The 23,432-nt window shown below is 40.3% G+C and overlaps 1 pseudogene and 1 gene segment (V, D, J or C); both read right to left on the reverse strand.

Annotated features, from left to right (window-relative positions):
* Positions 1-542: 542 nt before the first annotated feature.
* LOC108514925 (Ig kappa chain V-II region TEW-like) lies at positions 543-12,784 on the reverse strand (annotated as a pseudogene).
* Positions 12,785-19,680: 6,896 nt separating this feature from the next.
* LOC108514927 (Ig kappa chain V-II region Cum-like) overlaps positions 19,681-23,432 on the reverse strand; it is an 11,094-nt gene continuing 7,342 nt past the window's right edge. The window contains 1 exon segment of the V gene segment in view: positions 19,681-19,842. Coding sequence covers positions 19,681-19,842 — 162 coding nt within the window.

Here is a 23,432-nt window from a genome sequence, read left to right on the forward strand (position 1 = left end):
GTCACTAATCTGCATCCATGGACTGGTTGTTCTGTCAACCAAATGTGTTTGAAAAATGTGGGCAAGACAGGGAGGGTGAGGATAAGATTTTATTCATTCTTTTTTAGTCATAGCTGCTTGCTCACAGGGCATGTGGCCAACTGAATTCTCCTCCTGCTGATGTCATTCCCAGGTGGTGGCAGCTGATGGGGCCTTAACATATGAGATTGAGGTACAATTGAGGATTCACGGGCCAGAGTCGTTAGCAGCAAACTCTGACCCTGAGTTCTCCAACAGCCTCCTCTTCTGCAAACGCAGAGACCCAGTGGAGCTCCTACCCAGAAAAGCAGTGCATGTGAGCAGCTGGGCCAGCACAGCACGGAGGTTTCTTTTTGAGGATGTAGCACTGTGGAAGGAATTTGTAGATTTTGCATGCAGTAATAAATGCCAATATCCTCAGCCTCTACTCTGCTGATTTTCAGTGTGAAATCAGTGTCTGACCCACTGCCACTGAACCTGTCTGGGACTCCAGAGGCCCGGTTGGAACCCAAATAGATCAGGAGCTATGGAGACTGGCCTGGCTTCTGCAGGTACCAGTGCAAATAGATGTATCCATCACTATGCAGGAGGCTCTGACTAGACCTGCAGGAGATGGAGGCCGGCTCTCCAGGGATGACAGGCAGGGAGAGTGGAGTCTGGGTCATCACAATATCCCCACTGGATCCTGAATCAATGAGAGAAAAGTACAAAGTTGTATAAAACATTATGAGCTTAAAACATTTTGCTTATAATACTGAGTTTTTTTAAAAAAATAATTTCGATTCACATCACAAAAAATAAACTTTTAACAATGAGCCCATTATTTACTCGGTACAAGAGATCCTTTTATTTTTCAAGATAGTATTCAGAGTACCGGTTGTTGTCCCTTTCAGATGGTCTCTAATTATTCACAGGGCAAATTATAAATTCCCTTCCCTGAAATATAAGCCATACACCTCTAACACTTGGTCAGAATAAGCATGGGACATTGTGGAGTCCCAGAGCTCATCCTTCCACCCCATGCTCCATGCTCATCTCCTTTTGTTCTTACCAGATACCCAGAGCATCCGTAGCCCCAGGAGCTGAGCAGAGAGCCTCATTTTGAGTAATTGAATACAGGAGTCCTGACCAGTGAAGACAAGGTTGTAGCTGAGCTTTTATCTCAGACTGACAAGAGAAGGTCCTTCCTAGGGGACAATATACAAGTCTTCTGGTGGGTGCAGGGGTGTGGAAACAGCCAGTGGGGGAGGGGTATGTTTATCCTGTGAGCAATGTGACATCAATTGTCCTTCAAAGGAAGACAAAGAAAGATGAAGTCATATTTGCCTATACTGATGTGAATAAGGATCTCTCGGTGGAAGTTGGGACCTTGGGCCGGGAAACACTGTGTAGTGCATGCCATGCTGAGAAAGCAGAAGGACCCTGATGATGTAGAAATGTGTGTCTAGGATGCATCTCTGGGAGGTGAACGCCACTCTGCATGGCTCCCTCCCAGTCAATCAATCTAGAGAAAGAAACAGCCCCATCCCCACAAGCACTGACACGCGGAGAGCCTACAAATAAAAAGCAGTCCTGAGCCACTTCAACAGCGGTCTGGTATCTGCTGTTTCCAGGATAACTGTTCAAGAACGTTCGATGCAAGTGCTGGGATCTTCCCTCCACTGCACCGGGTGAGTGAGCCTCATTAGAGCACTCTGTCCAACGGCCTCACAGGGAGAAGGATGTGAGTCTCTACATTTAGAGCCGAGAGCCCAGCTTGAGTAAGAGGAAATGGGGCAGGAATTTTATGCCTCGGGCAGTGAATATAGAATTCCTGAGGAGCAGTTGTTGAACCTGGAATATAGCCTATCCTAATCATCTCACCTATACCAGATTAGCCAGAGGGCTCTCTCAAAAGAGAAGAATTTCATAGGCTCATGATGAGAATGAACAAGAAATAACTTTGCATTATGTTTTTCTGGGTGGTGTTTAAGAAAACTCTTTTTACAGTCTTCCTCATTGTGTGGAATGAGGTCCTGTCAGGTCTTTGTCAACTCTGAGGGAGACCTGAGTCTCTCCCAGCCTGTATGCGGTGTGGCCACTGTCATGAGTCCACAGTTCAAACAGAGATGCTGTGAGAAGTACAAGAGCTGGATCCACAGTTTTATGTGTTGAATCACCTGTATCTGTAACTGGTTTGTTCTTCACATTCATGTAAAGACAACCAAAGATGGTGGATGTGAGTCTGCAACACAGCTAATAATTAACATAGCGAAACAACCTGACTATTCATCATCTGTCAATACTGTGCTTAATATTGCACTGAACAACTCCTGATAAATGGTGCCTAATTGCTTTCACAGGGACACTCACTGTCCTGCAGGGGAAAACAATCTAAGAAGAATGAAATAGTAGATTTCTGTGCTATACAATCTTCAGAAATGTAACCCATAGTCATATCTGTTTTAAAAAAAATACATACAAATGAACAAAGTTTTAAGTATGATTCCACAAGAAAGTTTGGTTTCTATCAAAATATGATATTTATGAGGAATCTACCAAAATAAGATATTTTTCACAAGGTTAGAAAAAATAATTAAGTAAAAATGATATTGACTTTAAATGTTAAACTCCAGGATGATAACCTGGGTTGATGATCACAAATTGTGATGAGGAGGTAGGATTAGAATGAAAGTCTTATATTTTACTATTTAATATGTTTGTGATTTTCCTTCATTAAATTTTGTAACTTCTCTGTGTAAGATCTTGTTTGCAAGAGAGTTTGAGGAGCTTGTGGGCTGATCAAGGAAAAAGAGATGGCCACAAGAGTGTAATAGTCCACATGACTTTTATGGGGTGAAGCTTTGACAGGTTTTCAGGGAGATGTTCCTCGCAGCAGGAGTCTGAGCAGGGGCTAAGGTGCCAAGGTTGCTTCTCAGAAGCTGGGAATGGGGATTTACTGGAGAAGTGGCTATGTGTCCAGGGGGATGTCACACAGCAGCACAGTAGGGAGGTTCTGGGTCATAGAGCTCCCAGGGCAGTGGTAGTTTGGGGTTTGCATAACCTGGGGCTTATCTATTACCAGAAGGTGTGGGTAAAATATCTTGGAATAGACAAAGCAAGCATTTTTTAAATGGCTAAAAGTCTTCATTAGGCTATTTATGAAATGATTGTATTGTAAAATTTGAGTTTGTCACATGTCATTGAGAAATAAGCCTGCACTTTAGAAATAACACTGCGTCAGTTCACATGGGCCATTATTGGTTCATTAATATAACACTGTGGCCCATTCTGTAGACTTCTTCTACAGACTGAGTTAGTCCAGATAGCTCAATCCCACATTGCTGTGGATGAGATGGAGTCGCACAGAGCCCTGTTCTCCACCTGGACCTCACTGGACAATTTTTCTGATTAAAAGTGAATGTTTTCCTTGGGTGAGAATTGAGACCAAACCGACAGCAAAGGGAACGTCCCTCTGTGTAACTCCAGTTAATCTTGACTCAATTTCTGCCTTGCAGGCACCTTGGATTGGTGCTGGCCACATTATCTCACTAACTACAAACTGTCACTCACTAGAACATCAATTCGTGGATGAATATTCTGTACACAGGGAGCTCAGAGTAGGCTCTTTGAATGTGTTATTTCTGAGAAAAAAATCTTTCTGAACTCTGGGCGAAACATGTTTGTTTACAAGCCTGACTCTTTGGTTCTTCAAGATCCTTTTCTAAATCTTCCTCATCCAAATCTGTTTCTAAATTTTCAATTATTGTTTTCTTTTCATGGAAAATACAAAAACAAATATAATGTACAGACTTAGCTATGAGATTAGTGGAAACCTTTGTTGGCATGAAGGCTTTTTCTCTGTGCATGTTAATCTTTCTGCGGAGCCCACCTCACCCACAATCAAAATACACAAGGTGAACTAATGATTCGATTGCCTCTCTGAACATTCTGTGTTTTATACGTTCTTTGTTTTCTCTAAGATCCCATCACTTCTCAGTCTTAAAGAAAGGAGCCTTGTTTCTAAAATAAGGTCTGCATAGAGCCACAGATTCTTCCATTGCTAAGCTGTGATTCTGACCACTAGTAAGAATTTTTATTTCAAACAAATTGCCTATATTGCATCTTGAAACCATATGCCAGCTAAAAGAGGTTGCTCTTGTTTAAAAGTATACTTAGGAATATAATTTAGCAACAAACATTTGCTTTAATTTTTTCACTTAAGCAACTAAATTCTTTTTCTTTTGCCTTAGATAATTTTTGCTCCAATCAGAGGTCTTGAGTGAATAGATTAAATAAATTCTTATATTTTGTTTCAAATTTCTTCTTGGACTGTTAGATTCCATCCTATGTGAAAACCATACAGTCTCTGGTTTTAGAGCTGGCTATTTTCCAAAGCAAGAATGGAAAAAATGAATAAGATCTGCCTAAATAAGTAATTGCCAAGTCATCATAGACTCCAGATATTTGTAAACTTTATAATTTCATCCAATGGCTGTTCCAGAGAGCTCAGAAATATTTATTTTATTCCATTCTTTGTTGTTCTTGTTGTTGTTGTCTTCTATTACTGATTGATATGTTTTGGCTCTGTGTCCCCACCCAAATCTCTCCTTGAATTGTAATCCCCATAATCCCCACCTGTCAAGGGTGGGACCAGGTGGAGGTAATTAGATCATGGAGGTGGTTTCCCCCATGTTGTTTTTGTGATAGTGAGTGAGTCTCACGAGATGTGTTGGTTTTCTAAGGGACTTCCAACTTCTCTTGGACTCATTCTCACTCCTGCTATCCTGTGAAGAGGTCCTTTCTGCCATGATTGTAAGTTTCTTGAGGCTTCCCCATCCATGCAGAACTGTGAAACTATTAAACCTCTTTATAAATTAGCCGGCCGAGCGCAGTGGCTCAAGCCTGTAATCCCAGCACTTTGGGAGGCCAAGGTGGGCGGATCACCAGGTCAGGAGATTGAGACCATCCTGGATAACACAGTGAAACCCCGTCTCTACTAAACACACACACACGCACACACACACACACACACACACAATTAGCTGGGTGTGGTGGTTGGTGCCTGTAGTCCCAGCTACTCAGGAGGCTGAGGCAGGGAAATAGCATGAACCCGGGAGGCGGAGCGTGCAGTAAGCAGAGATCACGCCACTGCTCTCCAGCATGGGTGACACAGCGAGACTCCATCTCAAAAAAAAATAAAAAATAAAAAATAAAAAATAAAAATTACCCAGTCTCTGTTATTTCTTCATGATAGCGTTAGAATGAACTAATACATTAAATTGGTACCCAGGTAGTGGGCCATTGCTATAACATACCTGTGAATGTGGAAGTGGCTTTGAAACTGGGTGATGGGTAAAGGTTGGGACAGTTTGGAGAACTCAGAAGACAGGAAGTTGTGGCAAAGTTTGGAACTTCCTAGAGACTTGTTGAATGGCTTAGACCAAAATGCTGATAGTAATATGGACAATAAAGTTTAGGCTGAGGTGGTCTCAGATGAAGATGAGAAACTTACTGGGAACTGGAATAGAGATGATTCTTGGTGTACTTTAGCAAAGAGACTGGTAGCATTTTGCCCCTGCCCTAGAGACCTGTGGAACTTTGAACTTGAGAGGCATGATTTAAGGTATCTGGTGGAAGAAATTTCTAAGCAGCAAATCATGCAAGAGATTACTTGAATGCTCTTAAAAGCATTCAGTTTTATACAAAGATACGGTTTGGAATTGGAAATTACATTTAAAAGGGAAGCAGAGCATAAAAGTTCAAAAAATTTGCAGCCTGATGATGTGACAGAAAAGAAAAACCCATTTTCTGAGGAATTCAAGGTGGCTGCAGAAATTTGCATAAGTAATGAGGAGCCAGATGTTAATCACCAAGACAATGGGGAGAACGTCTCCAGGACATGTCAGAGGTCTTCACGGCAGCTCATTTGACCTCAGGCCTTGAGGCTTAAGAAGATAAAATGGGGCAATGCAAGATGTGCCGCTACCCTCAACTCTGAAAGAATGGCATTTAGTATTTGTAAAAGCCTTGAGGAAGTTTGGCTTTGTAGGCAAAACTCCAGAAGGGCCCGAGATTATAATTGGGGTAATCACAGCAAGCTGCAGAGGTAGCGGGGAGCTTGTGTTGAGAATTTCACACCACTTTTCTGGCTTTGTCTCTTCTCTGAGTTTAAAGGCCATTCAGTCCTCTATGAAATAAACGTGGCCATGTGGAAGCAACATATTTAAGATTATGCAGACCTGGGTTCCAAGCTCAGCCCTGACAATTGCTGACCATGTATCTTTGGGCAAACCACCTCTGTTGGACAGTTTCAATTACGGGCTCTGATGAACAGTTTACTCATCTGAAATGTATCGCCAAGGATATCAAGGGCTGTCCTGAGGGTTTCTCTAGTTGATTCACCAGGAAATGTACCTGTTCATATATATGTATAAAAAGATTACTTAGGGCCCCTTTTATGCATCCTTAAATGTCTTAGAAAGAAGATTCTCTATAAGATACTACTAGTCAGATGTTATTTTCAACTAAGAATTATCATATTTATTCTATAACCAAGAGATGCCCCTGTATACACCGTGGGGTTTCCTTCACAATATTTCCATAGTAAAAATCTTCTTCTAACTAATTATGTGTAAGATTAGAGAATTGAAGACAGGGACTACAAATCATCACAGTACCTTTCGGCTAGATGTATCCTAAGCCCCACTTGTATTAGTATTCTGGGGCTGCTATAACAAATTAACAAAATTTTGGTGGGTTAAAGCAACATAAATATGTTCTCTTATAGTTCTGGAAGCCAGAAGTCCAGCATTAGTTTCAGGGATGAAAAGCAGGCTGTCATCAGACCAAGCTTCTACGGGGACTCCAGTGGGAGAGTTTATTTTATTTTATTTTATTTTATTTTATTTTATTTTATTTTTGCTTCTTCCAGCTTTTGTTTGCTTCACCTTTCATTGGCTTGAGTCCATATCACTTCAATCTCTGTTGCTGTCTTCCAATTGCCTTCTCTCCTGCAGTCTTTATTAAAATATCTGTCTGTCTCTATCTTATAAGGACAATTGTGATGTCCTTTTAAGAGAGATAGACAGATATTTAACAAAGACAGGCCTGTTTAGGGCCCACCTGTTCAATACAGGATAATCTGACCATTTCATAATCCTTAATTTACATGTGCAAAGTCCCTTTTCCTATATAAGATACATGTATAGGCTCCATGGAATAGAATCTGATCATTTGAGCATCATACTCAGCACTAAACCATGACAGAATGTACTCTCGGTGTTGGTACTCTATACACAACACATGCTCTTCTCTCTCTCTCCCCTCCTCTCTCTCTCTGCCTCTCTTCCTTGTGATTATAAATCTCCTAACTGTCCTAAGTTTATCCAGTGCTACCTTTGTCCAGGTCAGAGCGGCACACACAGAAGGGTCTTGCTGTGGTTTTGCTTAGAGACCTGCTCCGTCCCTCATTATCATTCAGAAAGAAGGACACAGCCAAAGACAGCCCTCAGCCATCTGGGGAGAAACTGTCTTTACAGGGAACAGTCACGGGCTATCATTCTCTGGACCTCTGCTTATCTCAGATGCCTGTGGGCCTCAGCCCTCAGTGGGGGTCTGTGTGGCCCCTGACTCGAGTAGGATCTAACAGGATCCTTATCAGAATATCTGATTCACAGAAGGCAGCGAGTGTAAGGTAGGAAGGAGATCGTCAGGACTTGTATTCTGAGCATGGATCACAACATTGGTCATGACAATGCTGATCAAAACAGGATCTGGACAAAACAGGATGCACTACAGAAACTGGCCCAAATCAGCTAGAACCAAGATGGTGACAAAAACAACCTCCAGACTACAGCGTGAGCAGGTCTTCCCCTGAGGGCTCCCGTCAGACAGAGTGGCCGCCATGGCTCAGTGGTGGGTGGTTATAGTATGAAACCCCTCCATGGTCTTTTCACAGCCCCCGTCTGACTGCAGTGATGTGGGATTTCTCTGTCCAACCTTTCATGGCTCGAGCAGCTTCTAGGACTCTGTTCACAATGGGAGGTTATCAAGGTACTTAGGCTGCTCATGAACAGAGTGACATCTGTCCAGACTCACCCGCTTGACCCAGGCAGACATCATGTCCAGGGGGCTGTGGGAGCCAGCAAGAACTAGCAGCCAGGCATATTTTCCCATTAAGCTAGTCAAGGACACTGCTATTACCCTGACTGGCCCTGCTAGTAAGAATGACTCTGTCTCCTAGAACACAGGGAAGGGCCTGGAGACAAGCACCCACAATATCCCAACTGTCATGTAAGTGAGTAACAAATATGAACATCCCCAAATATTAATTCTAAGTAAATGCTTCATTCAATTTATTAAATTCTGATCAGAGAGCAAAATGGGCTAAAAACTTCATCTTCAAGGAAACATTCATGTTTAATGCACAGAAACTGAAGTTGAAGCCTGAGTCCTCCCTCCTCACCAGAGAGTTGGAAAAGCAGGAGGAAGAGGAACAAAGTTGGGTCCCCACGTCCGCGAGGGCCTCCTGAGGCTGACCTTACTCCGAGAGGGTGGGGAAGGTGGATGAGTCAGCTTGCGCTGCCACATGAAAAACATGGGACTGGATGACGTAAACCACAGAATTTAATGTTCACATTTCTGGTGCCAGGAATATCCCAGATTCATGTCCAGCAAGGTTTGTTTTCTGGTAAAGACGTTCTTCCTGGTTTGTAGATGCCACCTCCCCCGCCCCATGACCTCAATTATATCTTTAGAGGTCCTAATTTCTACAGCCACAATGAAAATCAGAAATTCCACATGAATCTGAGGGCACAATTCAGTCCATAGCAGGTGGGCCAAGGCCAATGCCGTGCTTCCAGTCTCAGAGCACAGGGCAGGTTCCCCACAACTCAGCACACAGGTGGCTCCTCCCAAGTGCCCAGGTCACAGGAAAGACCTGACTCTAACTCTAGGGCTCCCTGTTGATAATGGGACACCAGCACTCCTACTTTCCCAGTGTTCCTGAGACCATGGTGTTGTCTTTTGTTTATTGTGGAGTGTGTTTGCCATCTTCAGACAGGTCTTTGACATAGCAACTTATAGGACATTTGATTCTGTGATTGTGAAAATTAATTGATTAATTAATCGTAAATAACAAATTAAACAATACATTGAATCAGAAACAAAGGAGGGCCAAATGAAGAGCTTAAAAGTAGTCTGAGTATCTAAAAAAGACATATTTCTTTCAAACAAGAACAGTTAGAGTCACAGATTTTTTTAATAAATGACTTTTTAGCAGCAATTATGAAATAGCAAATGACAACTTCAAATAGGCTACAACAAATATAAGTTTACAGCCAAAAAAATATTTTCAAGAATTATGTAAATGCATTTTCAGATTAAAAGAAACAAACAATGAATGTGGGTTTATCAGCAGATCCCATCAGTGGAAAGTTTCTCAATTGCATGATTGAGTCAAAAGTACATTTGTCACTGATGGAAAGCTCCAGATGTTTTTTTTGTTTTTTTTTGTTTGTTTGTTTGTTTTTTCTGTTTTTGCTTTTGGTCCTTAGAAGAAAACAGCTTTCTCTCCACTCTGTTCTGCCTCATGCTGCTGAGGATGACCGTGGAGGCAGTGACTGTGAGGAAGGAAGAAGACTGTGCTCTTAGGGTGGTCGTGCCTCCTGCCCACCTGAGTGACCTCGTGGAGCAGAGCCACCCACACCACAAAGGCCTCCTGCTTGCCTCTGCACTGCCAGGCAACACAGAAACCTTATCACATTTAGTCCACCATATTTTGAGGCTTCTTTGTAATAAATTTGATTATGCTGTGATTCTTCTTGTATCTCTCCCTTTTCAGTTTTTGGAATCATTTACTTTTCACCATTTTGATTTGAGAATATAGACCTTTGGGATATCAGCATCAGGTAGGTTGTACATTTGTTTGCTTTTCCTAAAAACATATCTAACCACCTTGAATGGATTTTGATTTTATCTTCTGTCTCACAGAAAGCAGAAACTCAAGGTGATTAGGTGCTGTCAATCACAGGAGGACTAAAGTGACAACGGAATTGCTGTATCTCCTGCTCTTGCTACTTACATTTTATTTTCTTTTACTGTATTCTGTAATAACATTTAGGCTCATTAATGCGTTAATTAGTATTTTTGAATAACATATTACGTGTCTTATGTTTCTTACTTTGAGGGGTATGGTCTGATAAATATCTGTATACATTTTTGCCATGCAACTTTTAAACCTAACAGAAATGACACATTGGAATTTTAATTGCACTTACTATGGAATCCTTTATCTTGAAATAAATCATCTCATGCATAATTTAAGTCCCTAGCCTGCACTGATATATTGTTCTATTGACTTAACTAGTCTTTTGTGTCTCTACGCCATATTGTCACATGTAAGAAACATCACTCATTACTTGGATTCATATAAATTTATTTGGCAGAACAATGAGATCATGATTATACATGATAACACTTGGTCATACTGGGAAATTGCAATCTTCCCACTTTCCAAACTTTCTCTCTCCTTTACCACTCAAACAAAACTGCCCTCTCTAGTATTATGGTGAAGAAAGCACTATTGCTTTTTTAACAGAAAGCAATTCTGTTAGGTTTAAAAGTTGCATGGCAAAATGTGTATAGATATTTATCAGACTATAGCCTTCCTATTAAGAAAGCATAGGCTGGGCATGGGGGCTCACACCTGTAATTCCAGCACTTTGGGAGCTGAGGCAAGTAGATCTCGAGGTCAGGAGATTGAGACCATCCTGGAAAACGTGGTGAAATCCCATCTCTGCTAAAAGTACAAAAATTAGCTGGGTGTAGTGACGCACGCCTGCAGTCCCAGCTACTCAAGAGACTGAGGTAGGAGAATTGCTTGAACCCAGGAGGTGGAGGTTGCAGTGAGCCAAGGTCGTGCCATGCACTCCAGCCTGGTGACAGAAAGAGACTCCGTCTCAAAAAAAAAAAAAAAAAAGAAAAGAAAAGAAAAGAAAAGAAAAGAAAAAGAAAAAGAAAGCATGTAAATTTACAGCACTATTGTTAATGGAATCTATTAAGAGCATAATTTTTCTATGCATTTACAACTAAAATAGAGGATTCAGATTTATTTTTTTTTAAAAGTGTCATATAAAATAACGCATTTATTCAGCCTTTGAATCATTTTCTTATGAAAACATAGTACTAAGTATTTCCTCTCTAAAACACTCTGTCAGTAAAATACTTTTAAAATTCTAAAATTTGAGGGGAAATAAAATCTTATATAATTCTGCATTATTCCTGTGGTACATTACAGAGACTTGACATTTTCCTTCTGAGTTATTTTGTTTATTTTCAAAGTCCACTATTGGATTGCAGGAACTCCATTTTCAGTCAGCAAAAGGTAACTGAGGAAAATCAAACTATTTTGGTATTAGAATTTATATCTGCCATGGATTTTCAAAATCTATAAGTAGTAAAGAAAAGCAAACATTTTAACTAATTATTCTTAGCCATACTCCTGTGAGGACAGCTGGTGCAGAATGCTTTCTCCACCATAATATTAGAGAGGCCAGCTTCATGTGAGTGGTAAAGGAGAGAGAACGCTTGGAAAGTGGGAAGATAGCAATTTCCCAGTATGACCTAGTGTTATCATGCATAAAACTATCTCCAAACCAGTCATTTGTAGCATGTATTTCACTTGTGTTACCACTAACCTGCATCCATGATCTAATTGTTCTGCAAAATCAATGGACTCGACAAATGTGGGCCAGACAGGGAGGGTGAGGATGAGCTTTCATTCACTCTTCCTTCATCAGAGCTGGTTGCTCCCAGAGCACGTGGCTACACGTGGCAGCTGATGAGGCCTTAACATATGGGACTGAAACACAGCTGAGGCTCTCATGGGCCAGAGTCCTCAGCAGCAAACTCTACCCTGTATTCTCCAACAGCCTCCTCTTCTGTAGTCTCAGAGACCCTGCTGACCTGCTCCCAAGACAAGCAGTGCATGTGAGCAGCTGGGACACCCCACCAGGGAGGTTCCTGTTTGAGGATGTAGCACTGTGGGAGGAAACTCTATATTTTGCATACAGTAATAGACCCCAACATCCTCAGCCTCCACCCGGCTGATTTTCAGGGCTAAATCAGTGCCTGACCCACTGCCACTGAACCTGTCTGGGACTCCAGAGGCTCTGTTGGAAACTTCATAGATCAGGAGCTGTGGAGACTGGCCTGGCTTCTGCAGGTATCAATCCAAATAGGTGTACCCGTCACTATCCAAGAGGCTCTGACTAGACCTGCAGGAGATGGAGGCCAGCTCTCCAGGGATAACAGGCAGGGAGAGTGGAGTCTGGGTCACCAAAATATCCCCACTATATCCTGAAATAATAACAGAGGTGTGCAAGGTTATATAGATACATTATGAGCAGCTTTCATGATTTTCCTTAAGATACTAATTTACAGTTACATGTATTTTCAAGTTTTGATTTATATCATAAGAAGTAGACTTTCTAAAATAAGCCCATTATTTACTAGCCAGCAGGAAACTCTTTAGTTTCAAGATCGTAACCAGAGCGCTGGTCATTGTTCCTGGGAGGTGATTCATGCTTATTTCTGACACAAAAATACGAATTCTCTTTCCTCGAGTATAGACCATGTGCTTGTAACACATGGTTGAAATAAATACAGGAAGTTGTGAAGACCCCAGATTTCACCCTCCCACCCCATTTTCCCACCTTATTTTAATCCTCTCCTTACCAGGGACCCAGAGCATTAGCAGCCCCGGGAGCTGAACAGGGAGCCTCATTGTGAGACGGTGACCTGAGGAGTCCTGATCAGTCAAGGCAAGGTTAGGGCTGAGCTTTTATCTTAGACTCACAAGGGAAGGTCCTCCCTAGGGGACAGTACGCAAATCCCCTGGTGGGTGCAGTGGTGTGGAAAAGGTTGATGGGGCAGGGGGAATGTCTCTTCTGTGAACAATGTGACATAAAATGTTCGTTGGAGCAAAACAAACATAGTTCAAGTCAAGTTTGCCTGTGGTCAAGGGAAGAAGTCTCTGACTGTGCAAGTTGGCACCTTGGGCAGGGACACGTTGTGCAGCACATGCCACATGGAGAAAGCACAAGGACCCTGACAATGTGGAAATGTGTTTCTAGGATGCATCTCTGGGAGGTGAGTGCCATCCTGCATGGCTCCCTCCAGTCAGTCTAGAGAAGAAAACAGCCTCATTCCCACAAGCACAGACAGGCAGAAGGCCTGCAAATGAAAAGTGCTCCTGAGCCAGTTCAAGTGTTGCCTGGTATCTGCTGTTTCCAGGATAACTGGTCAACATTGTTCAATACACGTGTTAGAATCTCCCCTTCCCTGGCACCTGATGACTGAGCCCCATAAGAGCACTCTGTCCAAGGGCCTCACAGGGAGAATGATGTGGTTCTCTACATTTAGAGCCAAGAACCTAGCATAAGTAAGAGGAAAGTGGGCAAGAGTGTTATGCCTCAGGCAGTGAATATAAAATTCCTGGTGACCAACTGTTCAATCTGGGATAGTCCTATCGTGATCATCTCACATATATAAGATTAACCAGCAGGCCCTCATAGGGAAGAATTTCCTAGGTTAATGATACAGACCAAATAAGAAATAACACTGCATGATGTTTTTCAGAGTGGTGTTTAGGAAAACTCTTCTCACAAGGTCTCCCTGGTCATATGGGATCAGGTCCTATCAGGGCTTCCAGGTTCTTGCCAACCCTGAGTGAGACCTGAGTCACCCCCAAGTCTGGATGTGCTACAGCCACAGCTGTGAGTCCACATTTCAGACGGAAATTGTCTTTATGAGAAGAGCAAGGACTGCATCTACAGTTTTATGTCTCAGGGTAACCTGCACCTGAAGCTGACATTTTCATGGTTTCATGTAAAGATGTGCACAGCTCAGGGATGTGAGTCTGCCCCACAGCTGATCATTACAAAGGGGATCAATCTCATGTTTCTTCATTTGTTAGTGATGTGCTTAATATTTAATTGAACAGCTCCTGAATAATGGTGCCGACACCAAACACCATCACAAGGACAGTCACATTTTTGGAAAAGAAAAAAATCCTGGAACAATTGAAAGACTAACTTGTATTGCTATGTAATCTTGGGTAATTTAACAGAAATTCATATTTAATTGTCCAAGAACGTAAACAAATGAAAATCTGGGTATAATTCCAGATGAAATTTGATTTAAAATATCTTCTGGGAAATCTGCCAAAATAATGCTTTTTCCAAGATTGGAAAAGATAATTGAATAACAATGACATTGACTTTTAAATATTGAATGCCATTGCAATAATTTGGGTTACAGCAATCAAATGGTACTTAAGAAGTTGGTTTAGAATAAAGGCTCATATTTTACGATTTCAAATTTATTTACTCTTTTCCTCATTAAATTTAGTAACATTTGTGTACTTGACTTTTTCTTTTCTTATGTTATTAATCAATTCTAATCTGCTTCTTAGTCTTGAAAGAATTAGATTCCTAATTAATCATAACAGTGAAAAAAAGAAACGTCAGAGGCTGCAGGAAAAGGAAAAGAAAACACAAAACATAATCAGCCCAACTAAAATAGAACGAGATGGTGCATCTTATTGCAAGTTTTAAATGATTACTCTGACAGGGTGTTAAATGAAGAACCAGTTCTATCCATTATTCAATATGGAAATTTGAATTGCAAAAAAAGTGAATAACAGTAAAAAAATTTTCAGGTTTTCTTATACTAAAAGTCAATTCTTAAATATGTTATTTTTGCAAAGTATTCTTTAAGATGCTTCAATTTAAGATAGCCTTGCTGTTTCCCATGAAACTTAATAATAAATCGTTAAGAAGGCTACCACTGTGATTTAAAAAAAAATCTCATGACGTATTGCCTTACATACCATAAAACGTCAAATCTTGTAAATATCTTTTACAGTCAGAAAAGGGATTTGAAATTACCCTATATTGCCTATATACTTAAATAATAAATTACTAGTTCTGATTAGAAACCTCCCTCTCTTATCTGTTGACACCTTACCCCAAGGCTTCGCCAACAGCAGACAAAGCTGGTCACTCCACAGTGGACACGGATCAGAAGGTGTCAGAACCACCTCCATTCCGATCTAGGTGTACAGCAGGTCTCTGCCTCTGTGTGTCTATAACATGAACCATGGTCACCTGAATGAGGGAGGACTTATGCAGGTGGGGTTTATTGTGACTGTGTCTCCTGTTTCTGATGCGGTTAGTTTGGGGTCCATAGAATTGGGAGCAACAGTATTATTCATAAGGCTTGGGAAGAGAGACTTAGAAGTGGAATTGTTTGTGTTCATGACCCTGGAGTCAGTGTTTGGGGTGTACAGTGTGATCTGATTTGTAGGGGATTGTAAGGACTTGCGGGCTGAGCAAGGAAAGAGATGGCCACAGGGGAGCAGTCGCACACATGACTTTATTGAGTGAGGCTTTCACAGGTTTGCAGAGACAAGACCCTCCCAGCAGGAATCTGTGCAGAGAATAAGATGCCAGTGTTGCTTCTCAAAATGGATGGGTTACTGGACAAGGGGCTATGTGTCTAGGGGACGCTGCACAGCAGCACTGGTTTAAAGTTTTCATAACTGGGGTTTATCTTATTGCTAGCAGATGTGGTTGAAATTTTCTGGACATGCAAAGTAATTACTTTCTAAAAGCCTAAAAATACTCTTCTTTGGGCTGTTTTTAAATAATTACATTGTAAAATTTGCGTTTGGAACAGGCCATTGAGAAATAAATGCAGTTGTGAAATAAGCAATATAGAGGTCAGGACACACAGACCATGTTTGGCTCATTTATATGTCACTGTTTCCAATTCTGTAGACTTTGTTCTGCAGACCGTGTTAGTCCAAATTGTGCAGACCAACACTACCATGGAAGAGGCCGAAAAACACAGAGGCCTGTTTTACCTAGGGTAAAATGAAGGTTCTTTTTGATTAAAGGGGAGTTTCTCTTTGGTTGAGAATTAAGACAAAGCCACCCACGAGTGTCCCTCTGTGAAGCTGCAGGTCTTGTGACTGGATTCCTGGCTGCAAGGAACCTGGGGTTGCAGCTGTCTGCATTCGCTCACTAACGGTAAATTCTCACTCACTGGAGCATCGATTCACAGATAAATACTCTGGAACACAGACAGCTCAGGGAATGAAGGCTCCGTGAATGCGTATCTTCTGCCTCTGAGAATCCATCTCTCCAACACTGGAAGAAACAGGATTGTTTGTGTGTTTCACCTTCAGACCCTGTTCTAGAGCTGTCTAAGCTGAACATGTTTCCAAATGTTTAAGGTATTGTTCTTCACTTTTTCTTGGAAAAAATGCTTAGAAATTTTATAAAACTATACACACAGCTGTGGGATTAAGTGGTGAGCTTTTCGTCTGTGCTTGTTAATCTTTCTGCAAAGCCCACCTCACCTACAAACAAACTGCACAAAGGGAAGCAATGATTCTGCTTCCTTCCTGAGCATTCTGTGTCTTAAAAGTTCCCTCTCAATTTTCACTCTTGCAGAAAATTGGTCTCAAAAGTAGGTCTTCATAAAACCTTAGCTTGCTTAGGAGGTTAGTAATTTTTTCCACTCTTTGAATGTGATATTGGCCTTGTTAACTATACAATAAACCCTGGCCTACTTGAAAGATGGGAAGTGGTAAACCCAAAAACTTTCTTGAGACTTAATTGGCGAATTTATTCTTTAAACTGTAGTGGAAGCTGCAGTTGATATGACCATTTGCGTGAGAAAAAGTAAAGTAACTCTTTTCTCTTAACTTAGACAATTTACCTATAGAAAAAACGGAAATAGAGTTTGAGAGTTCTCACACATAGCTTTTTCTTTCATATTAAATAATTCTAAGAATCCATAAAATATATTAATTATAATTAAAGAAACTTTAAGGCTCTCAGGAAAAAAATCAGGGATCAAATTAACTCACTTAAACTGATTCCTAAAATAACTGAAATTGTCTTTTAGCTTCTTCCTTTCATCTCCTGCTAGCAAAAATTGAAACTTCAGAACGGGAAGCAGATAAGCACTGAATAAATTATTCAGTTCTCATTCCTTGTCTTAAAATAATAGTTAATAATAATAATCACACAATCTCTGCACTGACAACTGGAAAGAGTGACTCCCTGCCCTACTGGAAGCAGCAGCTTCCCCTCACAATACTGAACTTTATTGTTACTTGGTCTCTCTAGAGCAGTGGCTAAGAATCACCCAAGTGTAAATGCTCCATGAACAACCAACTGACCTTGCTTTTCAGTACTTCTAGAAGTTGGCTCTTATAAAATGCCTCCAAGGAGGAAGAGAATGAAGAATTATTAATAAAATAAAATTTAAAAAGATAAATTCTGGCCTCCCAGGAGCAGTCAGGAATGTAACTACTAAGTTTAACAAAGGACTAGAGGTATCATCTCTTACTAGACACTTACTTGGCTCCATCTTACTCATATTTAATACTCTTACCTTAGTAAATTTGAAACATCCTCAACCTGCAAAATGGTTTATTTTGTATTCTAGAATCCTAGCAGCCATAAAAAAAATTAAAACCGAATATGAGAATGTATATTAATCTGTTACCCCGGGAAAACTGATTATACAAAAATTAATAATATAAGGCAAAATAAAAGAGAAAATTCTATTCATTCTGTGGAAAATCAAAGCAAATATCTGGTTCTTCATAACAATTGTGAGTATGTCATTAAGAAAGACCGATATCTTTGGTTACTGGGTTGATGCTAACATATTAAATTTCAGCAAGTCTGTCTAGGGTTCAAACTAAACTCATGGTACTTCTAATAACAGTTTATTTTACTCAGAAAATGTAGAGGAAAATAAAAATAATGAGAAACATATTATGACATTTGTCCTCATGTTAACATTTGCAGAGAGACACAGAGAGGGGCACAATTTGCACAACACTATTCATAGAATTAAAATATTTAATTTGCTAGGCAAATCTAGAAAAGGCCTTTTAACTAGAACTTGGAAAAAGATAATCATATACATGGAGAGTTTGACTCGTGTGCCCTAGTGAGTGACTGACAGAAAGACCAGATGAAAGTTGGTGCAGCAGAATCAAGGACATCACAATGTCAAATTTTAGACCCTCCTCATTAGAGAGCAAGTCCAGATACTGCACCAAGACCAGGAATATAATCAGAAATTGACTTGGGGACTCTTTGTGGCTGCCTATTCATATGGTGGCTGTAGTTAGGAGGCTGATTTACCACAGCTGGTATTGCCCTGCACCTTGTAGCTGGGCATTCATCTCTATAGCTGTCATAGAACAGCACTAAATGTGTGCCCATTAATAATTAATAAGGCCACTGTAATGCGTGCTACATCAACATGGAGAGAATCAGAGTTCAGAATGACAGCGATAACTCTTCCCTTCCAGTGTGTTTAATGAGTGTGTTTGTCTTTAAAAGAAGGAAGCCCCTAGTGGGCCTTTTTTGGTTTCTGGAGGCTACATATTCTACCCCTTGGAATACAGGTTTGACTCACTAGATGACATGAAAGTCTGAAGCCTTGAGTGGGGCCCAGGGTAGACAAGTGCTCTGCAGCAGGTGCACATTGCAGTGCAAACAGCCCTTCATCTTGGGCCATTGCAGGTACAGACAACTTGGACAACACTATCAACCATCTGGACAAGATTGGTGCTTAAAGAACACTCCACCAAACCACAGCAAATTATTTTCAAAACATTTGCTAGGATACATAATATTTTGAGCCACAAGATATTTCAGTGAAATTAAACCGACATAAATCATACAAAATAAATTCTCAATAACCAAAAGAATTGTATTAGAAATCGGCAACAGAGAGTGATTTGGAGGGAGATGGTGCACCAAGAGGAGGGATGAAAATTTTCCTCCTGGGTACAATGTACATGCTTCAGGTGATGGATAACTAAAAGCCTAGACTTCACTACTATATAACTCACCAGTAGAACCTGAAACCTCGTGTTCCCATGAAACTGCTGAAATACAAAATCAGTTTTAAAAGACATTTATCAAAAAAAATTCACATAATTTAAAACTAAGTAAAACACTACTAAATATAATTTGGAACAAAGAAAAAACAAAATGAAAATTAAAAAGTATTTTGAACTGAGAGTATACATGACATATCCGCATTTGTGGAATGTGAAAAAGCAGTAAATTTCTAGCAATATTCATGAACTTTAGGAAGGAAGTTTTAAAATCAATCACTTGATCTACAACCCTGATAAACTAGTTTAAAAAAAAAAAGGCAAATTACACTCAAAAGAAGGTTTATTTATTCTTAGAAATGTGAGAATGTGGTAAGCACACATCACGTATTCCACCATTAGAATCATATCGGTCTCAAAATAAAAACATCTGCTGTAGCTTCACAAGAGGAAAGTTTTAGAGTGGATGGTCAGAGTGAGTAACTACTCACAGAGAGCTGAGAGACTGGGAAAGTTAGAATAAGATTCTCATATGATATTATTATGAGCTGCACATACATGAGACTCCTGTGAGCTCTGATTTGCTCACAAGCCAAAAGTCATGCAGTGCAGGCTGATTTCTAACCTCCTGATGCTTGGTCAGGAGGATGGTTGGTCAGCATGATGGGCGCTTATGGGGTCACTTAGCAAAATCAGGAAGAAGTGCCCTGAAGGTCATCAGCAGCAGCAGGTAAGGACAGGACACACTAGGATCTCCTCCCAGTGATGTGACTGAGCATCCCTGCAGCCGTGAGGACAGCAGGAAACTTTAGTGGCTGTTCCAGGGAGGATGTGGCAGCCAACCCTGGAGAGTCTGTGTGACTCGAGCGCCCCAAATAGTTAGGAAGGAAGAGGCTCTGGAAGGTGCCCTAGAGAGCCCCAGCCCCTGTTCACACTGAAGAGGAGCATGTACCCATGACTGAGGCCTCATGTCCTCTTCCTCAAAGAATCTCCAGCCAACTGCCTAAGTCCACCTGATTCCACCTGCTGTGGAAATAGCCCCTGGCACCGCAGCCTCTCCTGCCACACTGAAAGGCTGAGCTTCCTTGGGAGCTTTGTGTTTGGGGCCATCACACTGTGCAGGGTCCCAATGAGTGTCCTGCTCACAGGAGGATGTGCAGCATCTCCAGGGCTCCAAAGTAGTGTTTGTGATGGTGAAATCTCTAGAATTTTGGTTAGATCTGAGTCCCCACTTGTGAATACCTTCTACACACATGTCTTACTTTGTTTTGCGAACTATTTTCTAAGAACCATCTTTTCTTCGTTTTTGTACTTTCTGGTTAAAACGTAATTTTAATTGTGCTACCTTTAGTCTCCACACTGGTGATTGTGGGAGTGAAATCAACAGATTTCGGGTTGGATGTGTGTTCTCACTCATGAATGGAAAAGTACTCTAAAGACTGGTTATTCTTTGTTTGTGTGAAAAATTATTTACTATATTCCATGCTTTCTTTTATTGACACTTTTGCTTGGAAACACAATTTTAAACTCCCTCACCATGGGATCCATCATCTTAGAATAGACAAACATTTCTGACGTGATCCATTTTTTATCAGAAAAAATATACTTTATCCTTTTGATACAAACATTACTTTAATTATGTCACCTCATGAAAGTAACTGACATGCCCATGAATAATTCATAAATATTTTTGGAGCATTATTTTAAGTGAATATATGCAAATCACACATTTTTCTATACATTACTGCTAGATTATGGAAATCAGATTTATTTTAGGTAATGACCACATTGTGTAAAAATAATACGTTTACTTATTTCAAAACATTTTAATTGAATATCAAAATTGTCATTTATAAAAACTTACAGGTTAACAACTTGCTTGGCCTTCTGCTCAGCATGTCAGTGGTTGTGACATCTCCCAGACCCAACCAGTCCTCTCTGCTAGACCTCCTCTAGGGGCAGAATGAGTTTCAGAAGCTCTGTTTGGCTGTTGTGATTTGACTCGGACTGAGTGACATGACTTCAGGTCTCCTTGCACAGGGACTTGAATAAACCTTTGGTGATTATAGACCTAAAGCCCTACTCACGACATTACTTTCCTGTGAGACTCCCAGTGTCACAGGCTCCACCCAGGAAGCCACGCAGCAGTGCATTCAACTCTGTGGTTCTTCACAAGTCACATATTTGGCCCCTTTTTCGATCCACATCATCAACTGCCAAGGCCACCACCAGCCACATCCCACCCACCATAATCAAGGGCAGTTTAATTGAACAGTAGCTGACCTTTTCTGTGTTCTCTTCATGCTCCCATTCCTGCAGTCTGCCCAATCTCAAATTCTGAACTTTGGAAAATAAAAAAAGTTTACAGAAATACAGGATGCTGTATTTCCTCAGTGATCCGTGGAAAATACTACACCTTTAGTATACTGCATCTCCCAGTATATGCAGTTTTTTCTTTTTCACTTAAGATTGTGTAAGACAGCAAAAATTTGCAAACAAACTAGTCATCAATAAAGGAAGAAATAAATTATACGATAAGTTGTAATAAGATCACATCACAGTTAAAAAAGATACACTGTTGTGTCATATATCACTATGCAACTGTTCCTACATGTGTTAGATAGTTCTTAAAGCATAATGTAGAGTCATACAAGCAAATTACACAACAATATTGTTATATTCTATAATATAAAAACACATGCAGTATATTAACATATTTTAAATTATATTTATGAAATGGAAAACTATACACCAAAATGGATAAATGGAATAAAAGGCTATACACCTATGTTATACTTACTTTTGGAGTGTGGGACAAGACAATGGCCTGGGGGGAAGATAGGATAATGATTAAAGTCTTTATTAACAAGGTCTGTAATATTGTTTCTTTTCTCACAGTATCTACACTCAGCCTTTTTGAATTTTGTGAGGAATAACTATAGAAAGTTCCTACTTGTTTCATTTAATAATTCATCAACTGAAGAGGCATTATTTTTTAAACAGACTTTGTGGTTGTACCTACTTATGGGGTATAATTTGATGTTTTGATATATGCATATGTTATATGATGATCAAATCAGGGTAGTTAGCATATCTATCATTTCACACATTTATCACTCGTTTGTGGTGAGGATATTCAAAAACCTCTTTTCTAGCTATTTTGCAATACCTGAATGTTAACCATAGTCACCCTACTGTTTAATAGAACACCAGAACTTATTCCTCCCACCCTGAGTGTAACTTTGTAACTGTTGATGAACCTCCTCCTTTCTTCCTCTCCAAAATGTCTGGTAATCACTGTTCTATTCTCTACTTTTATAAGATTAACTATTTTTTTATATTCCACATATGGGTGAGATCATGTTGTATTTTTTTGCATCTGATTTATTTTACTTCACATAACGTCCTATAGGCTCACCCATGTTACAAATGACAGGATTTTACTCATTTTTATGAAACAATAGTATTCGATTGTGTATATATGCCAAATGTTCTTTCTTCATTCATCCATTGTTACACACTTAGTTTGATTCCATATCTTGGCTATTTTGAATAATGCTGCAAGAAACATGGGAGTGCGGGTATTTCTCTGACATATCGATTTCATTTCTGTTAGATATATCCCCAGTAGTGGGATTGCTGAATCAGATAGTAGTTTTATTTTTAACTTTTTAAAAAATTATTATACTTTAAGTTCTAGGGCACATGTGCACAACGTGCAGGTTTGTTATGTATGTATACATGTGTCACGTTGGTTTGCTATATCCATTAACTCATCATTTACTTTAGGTATTTCTCCGAATGCTATCCTTTCCCCATCCTCCCACCCCATGACAGGCCCCAATGTGTGAGGTTCCCCACCCTTTGTCCAAGTGTTCTCATTGTTCAATTCCCGCCTCTGAATAAGTGAGAACGTGCAGTGTTTGGTTTTCTGTGCTTGCAATATTTGGCTCAGAATGTTGATTTCCAGCTTCATCCATGTCCCTATAAAGGACATGAACTCATCCTTTTTTATGGCTGCATAGTATTCCATGGTGTATATTTGTCACATTTTCTTTTTTTTTGAGATGGAGTCTCGCTCTGTTGCCCAGGCTGGAGTGCAGTGGCCGGATCTCACTGCAAGTTCCGCCTCCCTGGTTTACGCCATTCTCCCGCCTCAGCCTCCCGAGTAGCTGGGACTACAGGCGCCCGCCACCTCGCTGCCACATTTTCTTAATCCATTCTATCATTGATGGACATTTGGATTGGTTCCAAGTCTTTGCTAATGTGAATAGTGCTGCAGTAAACATACTTGTACATGTGTCTTTATAGCAGCGTGATTTGTAATCCTTTGGATATATATCCAGTAATGGGATCACTGAATCAAATGGTATTTTTAGTTCTAGATCCTTGAAGAATTGCCTCACTGTCTTCCACAATGGTTGAACTAGTTTACACTCCCACCAATAGTGTAAAAACGTTCCTGTTTTCCACATCCTCTCCAACATCTGTTGTTTCC

This window comes from Rhinopithecus bieti, unplaced genomic scaffold, assembly GCF_001698545.2.
Source record: "Rhinopithecus bieti isolate Rb0 unplaced genomic scaffold, ASM169854v2 scaffold_34452, whole genome shotgun sequence".
NCBI classification, from domain to species: domain Eukaryota; kingdom Metazoa; phylum Chordata; class Mammalia; order Primates; family Cercopithecidae; genus Rhinopithecus; species Rhinopithecus bieti.